The sequence below is a fragment of the Drosophila santomea genome, chromosome 2R, assembly GCF_016746245.2.
Source record: "Drosophila santomea strain STO CAGO 1482 chromosome 2R, Prin_Dsan_1.1, whole genome shotgun sequence".
NCBI lineage: Eukaryota > Metazoa > Arthropoda > Insecta > Diptera > Drosophilidae > Drosophila > Drosophila santomea.
The window spans coordinates 18,023,118-18,037,515 of NC_053017.2; the positions used below are offsets into that span (position 1 = coordinate 18,023,118).

The window sequence follows — 14,398 nt, forward strand, 5'->3', positions numbered from 1 at the left end:
GGGTGACAGCTATCGTTAATTAGACAGCTGGAGATGACGGCATAGACTGACTCAACTATCGGTTCTTTTAGCTATCAAATGAACTAAGGAAGTATTATATCAGTTATAAATTATGAATTGAATGACATTAATAGAAACAAAGTACGTTAATATTAATATAAATTATTAAATAAAATAAGTATTAAATAATATTGATGTATTAATAATAATGCGAAAAAATAAATTTTATCATTTATAGAATATATTTAAATAGATTTTATTGATTTGATTGGGAATTAATTTAACCCCCATAAGAGTTAGAATATAATAAATATAATACCATTTTTTTTAAATCTTTGCAATGAGCACAATACGAATAAAAACGTAACTATTTAATAGCCAAAATGTCGATGAAATCGATTTTGATAGAGGTAATTTGCAACCTTGTATGAAAGTTATTTTTAGATTTTTGCTGGGGAAGCGCAATTTTCTTGGCGCCCACCAAACAATTTGTAAATAATAATATTGTTTAGCTACCAATACCATTGCAAATCACGAATAATTAATAAGTGATTTGAGTCCCATGTATTGAAAATAGTAAAACGGAACGGCCACACCGAAGCGCGGGCTCACTAAACGCTTTTGGCATTTTTGCACAGCTGGACTACGTTCACCTTAATTGCAGCGGCATCATTTTTGCTCGATTTTAAAGAAATTTTTTGCGGTGAAAATAAGAAGAAGTGCTTGCGTTGGTTCGCTTATGGGTATAAACAGTCCTTCTGCCAAAGGAATGCCAAGTTATTCAACCTTTTTGTGATTCCCCTTCATGGAATTGGAAGAGACGCGGTGCAGTTGAAAGATTGCAAATTGACCGACCGACGCACATGAATAGTGAAGTATGGAGGACATCGAATATCTAGACGAGTACAAAGACTTGGTGCTGCCAGGTGCGTGATTTGCTCTTTGAATGCTATTAATACGCTTCTAATCTTAAATGTCTGTGTACTTGGCGCGCACAGGGATCAAATCGGGTGCTCCGCCAGCATCCTCTGCCGGCGTTCCGCGGCAGCGTCGCATTTCATCGGACTCGAGCAACTCGTCGTCGATTGATGCGGACATTTTCCAGAAGCTTTTCCATGGCAAGTACCTTGACGACGAACTGCTTAACGAGGGCTCCGCCTCCAGGTCCCAGGACAGGCGTCGCCGCTCGCCGAGTTCCTCCTCCAGCGACGAGTCCAACGATGCCCTGGAAGCCCTCTTCTGCGGGAAGAGCAGCCAGTCGAAGCCAACCAAGAGGCGCGAACGGTACGAATCGTTTGATTCGGTGGACGACCTAGGTGGGCATTTCGCAATGTGTTCAAATAGGCATTTTATTAATTGCTTAACTTTATCCCTACACTTAGGCGAAGCCCTAATGCGTCCATCGCACAAGCTGAGCGTACTCAAGCCCAGTACCTCCCAGGCAGGCTCAAAAAAGTCCCAAGATGTAGCTCCACACAGAAGCATGAGCAATAGCAGCAGCAGCAACATCGGCAAGTCACTGACTGCTCCATCAAGCCAAACTTATGCAAGTGCTAAAAGCAAGAAAACGAATTCTGTGGCCAACAAGACAGCAGTATCTGCAAATGGCGATAGATTGGCTTCCTCCAAAAACAAGGCAGTGACCATCGTTAAGCCCCAAAAAACCGATCTAATGCCTTCGCGGCATGAACCTAAAACAGATCCATTAAGTAATATCGAGATTGTGATAAATATTATGCTGTGCCTAACCATTTTGTATTTCCCACAGCTTTGGGTGACTTATACGGGGACTCAGACAGCGATTCGTCCTATGAGTACGAATCTGACTTTTACGGCGATCGAGACTCCGATGAGGAGGATGAGCCGGTGATCGACATTTCAACGGACACGAGCAGGACCACATCGGTGGCGGGTAAGTCAGCGTTATTAACTAGTTGATACTGCCAACCCTCTGATAATATTCATAATATGTAAACACACATAAACCGTGTAGACACTGTGACACCTGTTGTTTCCGACGACGAGGTCCAGGAGCCGAAGAGTGAGCTGAATCAGCGACCTGAGAATGATCAGGAGTCTTTTTTGAGCAGCACCTATGAACGCCTGCAGTTGTACTTGAGTAATCTCAGTTGCGCCGAGGCGCCACCAATCTATAAGAAACAGAATAGTACTAAAAAATCCCGCTCCAACGAAAAGAAACCCTCTTCTTCCGAACAGGTTAAGCATTCTAATGAGCGATCAGCGGGTAAGTGTGCACCAACGTCCATTGGGGCGTCCATTCCTGAGCGCCCCTGTGAACTTTTTACTCTGCTACACCCTTACATTTGTAACTCTTTCTGCTTTTTGTTTCGCAGCCAGTGACAAAGAGGCGAATGAAAAGGAGCGGGATTTGGAGCCACCGGAGGCAAGCAGCAGTGCTAAATCCTCGGCCAGCAAGGCCAGCGGAAGTCGCAAGCTGTATGACGTAGATGACAATGTCACGCTTGAGGCTGTGGAACGCATGAGTCTTGACCTGGCCGAGAAGATCTTGGAGATCGATGTGGAGCGATCTCATGAGTTCGAAAAGCGGTCCGGCTCGAAGACGCGTAGCTCATCTAAATCTAAGATCCCATCGGATCCTAGCACCTCGCAATTGAGTCACGTGCGCAAGCTAACCTACTCAAGCGAAAAACTTGATCATTCGGAACCTTTAGGCACCGAATTACGTCGGTCAAAGAGTGAGTCCTTTCCAAAGCGAGGGCGGTCTCGGGGCCAAAAGCAACGTAAGAACCGTGCAGCAACCACAGAGGACAAAACTCATACTGCCCCAGTTGGGGAAGGAGATCCAGTCAAAAGAAAACGCGGAAGGCCCCGCAAAAATTTTCCAAAGGAGGAGACTACAGCAGAAGAGACTTCTCAAAATCCAATTGAAGGCTTAGATAAAAATGTTCCTCTCGCAATAGAAGCGATTGAAGAAAAACTGGGAGCGGAGACGGTTAATTCGGAAGAGCCATCAAAGCAGAATGAACCAATTAGCGAGTTAGATAATGCCAAAGAGCTGGCAGGATCAACCAATTTATGCCAGGATGATATTAAAACGACGTCAAGTCACCACGAAACGGATCTAAAATGTGCTCCGGACAGGGTTGCGCTGGATAAGTCAGAGTCTGAGCCAAAGGACCAAGAAGAACCCCTTTCTAAACTGGACACATCTACTGAAACATTTGATACTGCACAGGACCACAACGACGAATCCGAAACTGCAAAATCTCTTAGTGAATTGGAAGATAAAGGTTTAGTTTCAGATAAGGAGGAAACTCAGAAGGAATCTGCCACTGTCAGTTTAATGGAAACCAATGATAATGCAATAACAGAACTAACAAAGATGGAAAATTCAGTTCTAGTTACGAATGGAGTTGAATTACCAGTTGTACTTGCAGAATCCAAGACAGTTTCGGGAAATATACTTGAGGAAAGCGACTCCCAGCTGGCTGAGGACATTAAATTGGCTGAAGAGATCTTAGCCGCTGAGGTTGGTAAGGGAGTTGAAGCTAACGAGCTATCAGTTGAATGTGTGCAAGGAGGACAAGATCCAGTCATTGAAATTGTCAAGGAGCTAGAGCAAGAAACGATATCGGAAGTCGTGCCCGCTCAGACTGAAAAACAATCTTCAGTTGAAGAAACTATAGCCGATGATGAAAATCCAGTGGAAAATCAGACTCCAGTTAAGGCATCATCTTCCAGTAAGGAAGAGCCACCTGCAGAAGAACACTCGCCTGATCCAAACCAGAATCCAGTTGTACAACAGGAAACGCCTGATAAGGAACAAAATCAAGCTCCTTCCAAAGCCGAGTCTGTAGCTGGTTCTGATGTTCCATCGAACTTAGTCAGTCCATCCAAGAAACGAAATCATTCCTCTCCAGCTAATACCCCCAAGAAATCGAAGGAAGTAGAAGCTTTGCAAAGTTCGGTGCCACGAAGAGCTCTAAGGTCTGACAAAGAAACTCCTCAAAACCAAAGGGAAAGTCGGTCAAAACGGACTTTAAAAACAGAGCTCACACAACTTAAGGATGAAACAATGCGACGAAGCAGTCCAAGGCTTGGAAGGTCACCAGCGGAAAGCCATTCCTCACAAGAGCGCTCTCCGGTGGAAAAGAAAGTGACAGTCTCCAAGTTGGTCAAGGACTTATCAAGAAAAGAAAAGGAACAAGTGAAAGAGTTAAAGTCGCTTTCTGATGAGCCTGAAACTAAGGACGTAAAGGAAACCAAAACAGCTACAGCAGCAGATACTTCCAAACTGACCGAGGAAAAACCTAGCGCCAGTAAGACTGAAATTAAAAAGATGAAAGGTAAACAGAAGGCAAAAAAAGTGAGTAGGACCCATGAGACAGAAGTTAACAAGGCCATAGTAGATTCCAGTGAAGAGCCACATTCTTCTTCAAAGTGTGTTGAAGAATATTCAACTTCCAGCGAATCAGAGCAGAAAGACGACAATGACTCCTTATGTCTTGCTAAACCACCACCAATAGATAGTACCAACCCGATTTTAGACCGATCCAATGCAATTGAAACAGATACGGAACAAGTTGAGAAAAAACCATCAAATCGCAGAAAATCAAGGAGGATTCGAAATGAAAAAGGCAAAAGTGAGAGCGACACACTTTCCGACCATTTGGACGCCAAGAAGGGGGATAATGCTTTGATAACAAGCAAGGATCAGCAAAGTGATTCTGTCACTGCTAAGGAGAAGTCTGTTATTGATGCGGCCAAATCCGAAAAGGACGAAAATCCATCAGCCAAATCTCAGTCCACTGAAAGAACACTTATTTCCAATGAAAACCCCTCAATAAAGGATCAAACAAAAGATCTGTCTGGTAACATAATCGAAACTGTAGTAGGACAAACTGACAAGAAGGAAACGTCAAACAGTAAGAAGACTATCGGTGAAAAAATTAATGAATGTTCCGACAGTAAAATGAAATCGAGTGACAGTTCAAATAAAAAGGAATCAGCTTCTACAAAGTTAATATCAGTATCCAGTCCAGATGAAATCATGCAAGATCAGGAAAATAAATTGGATAAATCGGATCTACATTTAAGGGACACCAATTCCAATAGACAGGTTGATAAGAATCTCGAAGATGACGATACTAAAAATAATGAAGAGAGTATAGAGTTGAATGCTAATACATATGAAGCCAAATCTTCTTCAGAAAAGGACGCGGAACCTATTTCAAAAGACTCTTCACAAAATTCCACCAAGCTTAAATCTTCGAAACCAAAGTCCAGAAACAAGCGCAAGAAAAACGAAAAGAAACCTAATGATAGTGTTGCCGAATCTGATATTGAACATGGTTTAGACGTAAACGCAGAAACCGTTTCAGCTACATGTTCTTTACCTTCAGATTCCGATAAACACGAGTCGGTTAAATCTGATGAAACAAACGTGGAACCGAACTCATCTGAAACAGAAATAGAAAGGATAAGAAAACGTAGGCAGGCTGTTACCATTGAGAATCCCAAGAATGATTTTGAGACTACTCAGATCAATGAAAACCAAAACAGTGCCGTTTTCAATTCTGAGGAACATGTACCTTTGCCGGAAACTGTTGAACTAGATATTCCAAGAATGAAAATTCCAACGAAAACATACCTTATGAATTCAAAAAACAAAACACAATCATTGGCTTCTTCAGGAGCTCCGGACAATGAGCCCAAACCAGAGGACGTGAATACCACATCAAAAGGAGACTCTAAAACAATAGGTGATGCCTTGACAACAGAGGCGCTTGATCTAGATAAGACTAATATTGTAGAAACCAATTCGACGCAGGATCTCAACGAACATGTAATTTCTGATCAAACTTTGTCAGAAAGTTCCGATATCATTCCTTCAGGTACGAACAATTCCCAAGTTGTTGTTCCTACTACTCCAACAAAAATCAGCGACCAAACCAAAAACACCTTTATAACGCCTAAAAAATCAGCGAAATCCAAACGAAACGTTTCAAAGGGGACCAAAAAATCGGACAATAGTTCGGAGGATAGTCAGGTAGTAGCATCTGAGTGCTCGACATCTAAAATCCAAAAAGAACTTAGTTCTCCTACAGCATCCTGTCGAAAGCTGCGGGTGTTAATAAAAAGAACTCCCACTTCCGATTTGCCTAAAAGTTCAAGGAAGTCTATCTTTAAGAAAACTCCCGCGAAATCAAAGCGCTTGGCCAAAATTCTTGAGAGCGTGGAAAAAAGCCCACCTCGAGAGCAATGTGATAATAAGTCACCAATATCTTCAGGTGAATTAAATCCTGAGTCTGATCCTGTTGCAGAGTTGCTACCCGTTGCTGTCACTGATTCTGATAAGGAACTTGAAACGAACCAAATCCTTAATGAAGATGCTTGTAAGGAGACACAGGACGCATCTGCTGACAACACAGATAATGAATCAAAAAAGAAAGAAGACGATCAGGAATTGAAAGTGAATCCCAATTGTGCAAAGGGTGACAGTCCTATCACAGACGATTCCACTAAGGTCGTCTTATCTAACGAGGCAACGGAAAGTGTTGTTTTACAGGATTCAAAGGAAGAAGTACTAAACACGTTAGCTTGTGCGACTCAAGACGAGGATACCTCAACAAAGGAGTTAACCGAAGAGGAAGTTCCTAATGATGAAACCACAAAAGCTGAATCTGAAAAAGGACAAAGCTCAATAGATCAGGAAACGGATAAGACGACGGAAAAAGAGGATTCTGCTCCGCCATCGAAAGCCGCCGAGGAAATGGACCCTGAAATTAAGGATGATTCTACTGTTAAATCGGTTTTAGCCGAACCAGAAACGGATGTAACAGACGATGAGGAACTTGCCCAAAGTCCAATTCCAGACTCATCGGAAACAACAAGTGTCACGAATGATCCCGAGCCCAGCACATCCGGCGTGGTGAAGCGCAGTTTGCGCAAGCGGGAAGCGGATTCTTCACAGCCAGATGGTTAATAGCTTGCCTAATAATTATTTTGTATTTTTTCAGTATATTTGCCTATCTTACAAATATTTTCTTTCTCATCCTTTTTCTTTATTTAGAAGCCGCTAAACGAAAGCAACGCCAAGATATGGAGAAGTCTCTAACTGGCAAAAAGGAACCAGTTAAACCAGGTGAGTCTACAGTCTTTATAGCCGTTGTTTTACTGACAACACACATTGTCTATAAATTTCCTATCTATCTGCTTAATTACAGCTCGCCATCGACAACTCGCTGACGAAGAAGAACGACCATCCCTTAAACGTTCAAAAATAGAGTCGGAAGCCATGTCCTCTGTCCAGGGCAAATTTATCTCTATTATAGGTAATGAGACTATCATGTCATCCACAACTGCGCCCATTACGGAAAATAAAAGCGAGACGCCATCTCCAGCTTCACGAAAGTCGGCGGTACTGGAACCCAAGCACGTTGAAATCACCAAGCATATCATCCTAGGGACACCAGCCAAAAAGCTTCAACATTCTAAAAGTCCAGCCGCGGAAGTCAAGAAGCCCATGGTGCAAACTCTGCTGAGTTCCACTCTTACTCTTCACAAACCTTCGTCTGGAGAGGATGGTAGTTCACTGAAAATCAGAAAATCCCTGGAAAAGTCAGAAGCCGATGAAAACGTGGAAGGCGATAAGTCCACCTTCAGCAGTACCACTGCGCTTCCTAAAAAAACGTCTGCGGTTGCTCCAAGAAAGGTAAATATATCCGTTTCCCTGTTGACAACGAAGGACACTGGAGCGGAGACCTTGCAAAGTGCTGCATCAACATTCGAGTCACCACTGTTGAAAAAAAAGGCACAACTTGAAACACAAAAATCGACCAAGAAATCGGAGGGCAATAAGAAAACGGAAAGCAGGAAAAAGTCCCTAGTACAAGGCCCTCAAATGAAAACGCTAAAATCCGAGGAAACAGAATCTTTAAAGAAAACAGTTTCATCAGCACTCACAGGGCGAAAGTTTCCAAACAAATCCCTAAAATCGGAGGAAGCAGAATCTTCAAAGAAAACGGTTCCTGCAGCTGGGACAGGACGGAAACCACTTCCGCAACTGGAGGCTTCAAGGAAACCGGAAAGCAGGAAGTCTGAGGGTTCTTTATCAAAATCTAATCCTCGCAAAGATCCGTTCCGAGTCAAACTATTCAGTAAAATGGATGGTAGAAAATCTGAAGGAACAGCTTTAACTGCTACTGCTCGAAAACGACCTCCTCAACCAGAAGTCTCGAAATCTGAATCTGCTTCAAAAGCAACATTGCCCGAGGAAACTGACCACATACTTCAAGCCGCAAAAATCGAGACAATGTTTAAAGGTCGGGGAACACAAAAAAAATCCAAATCGAAACCCAAGACAGATGTCCGTAACTTGGAAGAGGAAGCTGCTACTGACCCGATGGATTCCTCTCGATCGGATATATCTGATAACGCTGCAATATTTTCCGAACGCCAAGAGATCTTCAATATACCGGGTCACATGACCCGAGCTGTCAGCAGCAACAGATCATTGGCACCAACACCAACTCTCACGAGCGACAGGCAACGGAATGCTTCCAAGGAGCGCTTTACGCCTGTTTCGGAACAAAAAAAAGCAATGAGGCAATCAGAGACTTTGGTAAAGGGTCGAGGCGGAAAGCGCCAGCAAATAGATTTAAAAAGGAAAGCGGAAGACGGTACAGAGGTGATCAATCCCAAGAGACCCAGAGAGTTGCAGGAGGAGGACTCCCATGAGCAAAGCACTCACGTCCGGGAATCTGCATTTGCGGCGTTCCCAGTGAAAATAACTGCTGCATCTTCTGTTAATCCAATAGCAGTACGCTCGACGGGTAATATAGTCCCGCAGAAAGCTAAGCTTCGCAAACTTTGCGTGAAAATGAATCGAAGGCCTTTTAATAAATGGCTTAGGAGCACGCAGGAGAAGAACGAAACACAAGTAGGATCTCGTAATGTATCGTCATTACTACTGCATGGTGAAACCTCGGAAACGGATTCAGCAGCAGAGTCAATGGCAGAAGCAATGCTGCAACCACAAGTAGAGTCGGTGGCGGTTAGTCAGCCACAGCCTGCATCCCAGCCCGATTCTTATCCAGCGCCAAGCTCAGAACTTGAAAAGGAGGAAAGCTCTGCTCAACTTGCTCCTATTGCAGCTTGTGAGCCACCGGCAGATAATGATTCATCGACAGCACCCGCTTCAGACATCGCACCCGAAAATGAACAGATTGTTAACCCGCCAGCTAAGACAGCCTTGAAGACTGCTATCTATCCATTGACTGAACAAAAAATTCCCGACGAGACAACGTTGCTGGAAAGTACCAGGAAGCTAGCAGAACAGCGAAGGGTACAAATGTTCCACGCCAAATCTATGCCACTTCCTGTACCAATTCTAGAGGTAAAGTCAGAGCCAGAAGATGCGATGGATGACCAATCACCTAATGAGCCAATGCATGTGGTTGCTACAGCACCAGCAATACCTCCACCGAATTCGAGTACAGAGGACGCTGTGCCCGCCACTATTCAGATGAACACATTGGGTGCTTCCACTTCATCTAGGCCGTCAGAGATACATTCAATTCCCTCCGCCAGTGCCCCTGACGGAAACCCCAATGTCATTGGGCAGACCAAGATGTTCTCATTTCTCTACCCGAAACGTTACAAGCGGTCCTATGACGACGTGGGTCTAGACTTCTGCTGTCCAAATCTCGATGGACCAATGCGGGCCATTGATTTTACTCGATTGCATTCGAAGGCCGAGGTACCGGTGCTGGAAGTCCCGCAGTTCCTGGTTATAACCACCAAGTTCATCTCAAAAGCGGATAAGAATATGCCAAGCAAGGTGCGAGCCAAGCTGGAATTACTGGGCAGAAATAAAGAACGCGATTCAAGTAAACTTACCCCTACGGGTACCATTCCGACTGCTGATGCCACCGCTCCTTCACCATTTCCACCTGCTTCTCCGTCGGTTGGTCCGGCAACTCAACAGTTTCCATCGATTATACAGAGTTTGCTTTCGGCTCCCCTGCCGGCTTCAAGTTCCTTTAATATTCCCACATGCGTGGGTCCATCCACTTCCACTCCCGTAGTTCCGCCAAGTCTCTCTCCCACTTCCATGCTGATTTCGGCGAACTTGGATTCCCTTAGCAAACAGTTACCACGTGGCACAACGCTTACCAAGAAGTCGATGCAACCAGTGGCTACCATTCCGTCATTAGCCAGCAACTCGATGGCACTCAATATGGCGCCGTCCCCTATTCAGTTACCACCGATTTGCCCCAATGACAAGCAGCGCGTGGAGCTGCAGGCGAGGGTGCAAGTGTTTGACATGGTGCTCCAGACTCTCAGCCGACGGGCAGCCAACCTAACAGTGTTCGAGAGACAGCGGACCATTGAGGAGATCGTGAGGACCAGCTCATTAATGGCCATCGATGTGGATGTGGGTACAAAGCTTTTGGAAAACTATGTACATTACCTGAACAAGGCTACCATCACAATGACTCCTCATCCCTCGACCCAAAACAATTCGATGATTGCTAATCCCTCCAGTTTAGGCGGATCCGCCAGCTCGACGCTTTCCAAAAGCATCGTGAGCTCTACGACCGCCTTCTCCGACACCCCACCGAAAGGGACCAACAAATCTGTGGAGCATGTTCCGAAGCGCAGTTCCCTCTTCGCCACCATGTCTCTTTATGATGAGGACCAGAACGCAATTGGCTTTCAGTGTACTCCTTCTATATCGACGGCAGGGCGAATGTCTTTATCTGCTGCCTCCGGCATGCCTGTGAGAACCTCCACATCCCAAGCAGCAGATCTGGGCATCCCAGGGAGTCAGGTAGTTATATTTTACAAACAAATATTGAATTTCTTATAACCACAAAACAAAATGTATTATTCCCGGCAGTTCGTTAATTTAAATACAACAGTGTCTATGCCAGTACCAAGGATGATTGCCAAGAAAAAACCAGGCTCATCGGTTACCGCTGCACCGGGGCTGGGCAAAAAGAAAACGATTCCGGTAAGGACTTTGGCCAAGACCACATCAATACCCGCTGCACGAGCGAAATCAAGAAATTCGGGCGAGACTCCCGAGGCTGATTTCATATCCCCCGCCGGAATGAGTCTGAGTACCACCGGAAATCCGAATGTTTTTATCATCAACCACGCGTTGCAGTCAGAAGAAAGCATTTTGCCTGACTCCAACAGCAGCGTGGGGCACTTGGAAACGGAGATCAAGGGCGAGCTCGACGACTCTACGGAGGTTATTATATAGCAGGGCAAAGACTATAAACCAGTTGGAAAGTATTCTAAGTTACTTTAGCACAGTTAATTATGAGTTAATTACTTCGTTGAACGCAAGAAGAGAATTTTGTAATTCTATATTGAAGAATTTGTTATACCTTTCGCAACATCCTGTAATTTTTTTGAAAATAAATGGTTAAATATTTTATTCAGTGTTTCAGGGTTTTGAAGTGTATATTTTAAAGTTACCATTGCATATTAAATAAGTATCTTAAATATAATATATTATATACATTATAGTAAACTTAAATCATTTTTTTTATTTAAAAAAGATAAGCTTACGAAAAAGTTGTATAGTTATGCAGAAACGCATATTAACTTAAGGTTAATTAATAAGTATAAAAGCGTTTAAATCCACCCTAAATTGTTTTTTAAATCATGGGAGTACAAAAAAATGTAAAGCTTAAGCAACTTATGTGAAATGTGAAAGCTCTTGTGAAATATTACCAAGCAGTAGGTATATAAGTCGCCCAGGGGAAGAACCATTTGTATTATCAACACGGTTTTCAAGATGACCACTTCTGCTGTGGAAACTCCCAACAGTAAGTTTAGTTTAATCTTCACAGTGGCATTTTATAATGATGTATGTATATTACAATCTTCAGGTGCATATCCCGATCTAGAGAAGCGACTGGAAACGTATTTGCGAAGAGCGTACTGCCTCAAAGAAGTCGATACTAAAAATGGGTACGATCCACACGAAGTGGAGTATTTTGGGGTTCTAAGCTTAAACGATGTTCGAGCGCCACGCCGAAAACTGTGGTACATGTACTATGCAACAACAGATCAATTGGACAAAGTTGTGGATCAGATCCACCGTAAATATGGTCAAAGGAATATGTACGATCTATTCAGAAAACCGGTGTATACAGGTGCCGGAATGCGATCCCGGGTGAAGAACCACTTCAAAGGACTTAAGTGGCATGTGAAAGGAAACATTTTGGAAGCTCCGCCAGAGAGCTCCTATAATGATGAGAAAGTGGTAAACACAATATCAGATTTATATCAGGACGAAAGGAGGAAATATTACGACTACCTCATGTCTAGGAGTAATTACTTTAAGTCGTACAATTTTCTTCATATGAATGCATAACAGATGTTTATTTCTATAGAATAAAGCTTTAATATAGTAATGCCAATAAATGCCAAGCAGTAGTATTCATTCATTTGTTGAGGTAGGAAGACACAATTGCCGCACGGTAATCAATGGGTAAAGCCTATGAATCACCTCTAGTTTTCTTCTGGTTATATTTCTTTGTAGCACGGAATAAGGCCAACATGGACAATAAGATGGAAAAGTACTGGAGGCGACTATTTTATATGCAGCCAATCGCAGGACCCACTCCTTTGGATCCTGACACGATAGAATACTTCGGGATATATAGTATTACCGAGTCCCAAGTCGCCACCCAAAAACGATGGTATATTTATTATGGCCTTAGAACAGAAAGGTTAAAGGTTATGGAAAGGATTCGCAAGAAATATGGTAAAAAACATGTCCGGGAAATATTTCAGATCGCCACATTCAGCGGAGTGGGATTTCATAAAATCGTAAGAGAATATTTCTGCAACTTAAAATGGTTCACAAGCAGAAATCTCTTGGAAGCTCCACTTAATAGTCATTATAATGATGAAAGACTCGTGAAAACAGTTTCAGACTTGCATAACAAGGAGCTAAGAAGAATCTTTGACTGTATAATGATACAACACGATTGGTTTAAGCGCTATAATGATCAAAAGCCACCACCTGCTAAACATTAAGCTAACTACGGAATCCGACTATCAGTTACACGTTACTTAATTCACAAATCTTTTTTTGAAAATGCGCCATCTGTTGGCTAGTAACGACATTTGTAAATTTTTTTACCCACAATTCCATTGAATTGTTATCCCTACTGATTGAATGCATTTTAAAAAAAAGTTCAATTAAATATACACACAATTAAACATTTGAAAACTACCAAAGTAAGGCGTGGCGATATTTGCTTTTCTAAACCAAACGTTTATATATAGATATGTTGACCCATCCGATTATCCTGAGCAACAACATAATATACCCTATTTCTGTAAATATAAAAGGTATTAAAATGATACAAGCTTACTGCTTATCGATAGCCTTCAGGGTTGCTTTAAAAAGCTCTTTAATTTGTTGTGAAATTGAAAATCGTAAACAAAACGAGGAAACTTATTACAAATCAGTTGAAATTATATTTGTTGGGTATTTAAGAAGAGTGCGTAGGGAATTAACACGCATTCAGAAGTCAGAGAAGTAAAAGCGACCGACCTCATTGTTGAAATATGACAACAAATGCAGTGAAAGACAAAAACTCAGGTAACTAAAATAGCACAATTTTTTTTGGAAACCTCAATGATGATTAATACACGATTTGCAGAAGGTGATTACGACCTGGAAGAGCAAATCGACAACCATTTGAGGCGATTGTTCTATTTAAAACCAAAAACTGATAACTCCAAACTCAAGCCCTACGTAGTGGAATTCTTTGGAGTTCTTAGCCTAACAGATTTGCGTGCCCCACAGAGGAAACTATGGGTTATATACAACGCCAAGCAGCCCGACCTGGACAAGACCATTGATGAAATCCACGAGAAGTACGGCAAGAAGAATATGTTTGATCTGTATCGCACACCAGTTTTTAGTGGAGCTGCACTGCGGGACAGTGTGAAGAAGCACTTTTCGAACCTCAAGTGGTTTACGACGGGAAGTCTCCTGGAAGCCCCTCCTAAAAGCCACTTCAACGACGAGCGAGTGGTGAAAACCATTACGGATTTGCATCATCTGGAACACCAGAGACTTTATAATTATGTGATGGTAAAAAATATGTGGTTTATGCGTTATAACTAATCGAACCTGTGATTTAGAATTAAATTGTCTTAAAGTAATTTTATAGTGCTAGCTTTCTAAGAGCAAGGCCCATAAAGTGGCGTATCCAGAAATCCAATTAATAAAATGGTATGCTACCCGATCAAATATCATTGTTTGACTCTTTTAAAATAATGTGATAAAAGCTGGATTTATATTATATTCTTTTATTTTATATTCGTTTATTAACTCCTATTGTGGTTATTTTCGAAGCAAACAGCAGCGCCGCTCAAG

General features: G+C 42.6%; 4 protein-coding genes across 4 annotated transcripts; all 4 read left to right on the forward strand.

The window, feature by feature from the left end:
- Nucleotides 1-621: 621 nt before the first annotated feature.
- LOC120447128 lies at nt 622-11,430 on the forward strand. The gene is made up of 9 exons (XM_039628562.2): nt 622-926; nt 999-1,316; nt 1,383-1,709; nt 1,769-1,912; nt 1,994-2,245; nt 2,355-6,962; nt 7,055-7,126; nt 7,209-10,816; nt 10,886-11,430. Exons 1-9 carry the CDS (start codon nt 878-880, stop codon nt 11,252-11,254), a joined length of 9,747 nt encoding a protein of 3,248 aa, XP_039484496.1. The 5' UTR covers nt 622-877; the 3' UTR covers nt 11,255-11,430.
- Nucleotides 11,431-11,517: 87 nt separating this feature from the next.
- On the forward strand, nt 11,518-12,376 carry LOC120447130. The gene is made up of 2 exons (XM_039628563.1): nt 11,518-11,825; nt 11,889-12,376. Exons 1-2 carry the CDS (start codon nt 11,795-11,797, stop codon nt 12,374-12,376), a joined length of 519 nt encoding a protein of 172 aa, XP_039484497.1. The 5' UTR covers nt 11,518-11,794.
- A 185-nt stretch (nt 12,377-12,561) lies between these two features.
- LOC120446384 lies at nt 12,562-13,209 on the forward strand. The gene has a single exon (XM_039627317.1). The coding sequence runs from the start codon at nt 12,562-12,564 to the stop codon at nt 13,042-13,044; it is 483 nt and encodes a 160-aa protein (XP_039483251.1). The 3' UTR covers nt 13,045-13,209.
- Nucleotides 13,210-13,424: 215 nt separating this feature from the next.
- Nucleotides 13,425-14,272, forward strand: LOC120446048. Its single transcript, XM_039626824.2, has 2 exons — nt 13,425-13,615; nt 13,677-14,272. Exons 1-2 carry the CDS (start codon nt 13,582-13,584, stop codon nt 14,144-14,146), a joined length of 504 nt encoding a protein of 167 aa, XP_039482758.1. The 5' UTR covers nt 13,425-13,581; the 3' UTR covers nt 14,147-14,272.
- Nucleotides 14,273-14,398: the final 126 nt, after the last annotated feature.

What these genes read in the sequence shown, in the direction of transcription:
- LOC120447130 (XM_039628563.1), top strand. Translation starts at nt 11,795, where the DNA reads ATGACCACTTCTGCTGTGGAAACTCCCAACA. An exon ending in TGCTGTGGAAACTCCCAACA is followed by an intron (nt 11,826 to 11,888) that starts GTAAGTTTAGTT and finishes TACAATCTTCAG; the next exon opens with GTGCATATCCCGATCTAGAG.
- LOC120446384 (XM_039627317.1), top strand. Translation starts at nt 12,562, where the DNA reads ATGGACAATAAGATGGAAAAGTACTGGAGGCGACTATTTTATATGCAG.
- LOC120446048 (XM_039626824.2), top strand. Translation starts at nt 13,582, where the DNA reads ATGACAACAAATGCAGTGAAAGACAAAAACTCAG. An exon ending in AGTGAAAGACAAAAACTCAG is followed by an intron (nt 13,616 to 13,676) that starts GTAACTAAAATA and finishes CACGATTTGCAG; the next exon opens with AAGGTGATTACGACCTGGAA.
- LOC120447128 (XM_039628562.2), top strand. Translation starts at nt 878, where the DNA reads ATGGAGGACATCGAATATCTAGACGAGTACAAAGACTTGGTGCTGCCA. An exon ending in ACCTAAAACAGATCCATTAA is followed by an intron (nt 1,710 to 1,768) that starts GTAATATCGAGA and finishes TATTTCCCACAG; the next exon opens with CTTTGGGTGACTTATACGGG. An exon ending in TTCTAATGAGCGATCAGCGG is followed by an intron (nt 2,246 to 2,354) that starts GTAAGTGTGCAC and finishes TTTGTTTCGCAG; the next exon opens with CCAGTGACAAAGAGGCGAAT.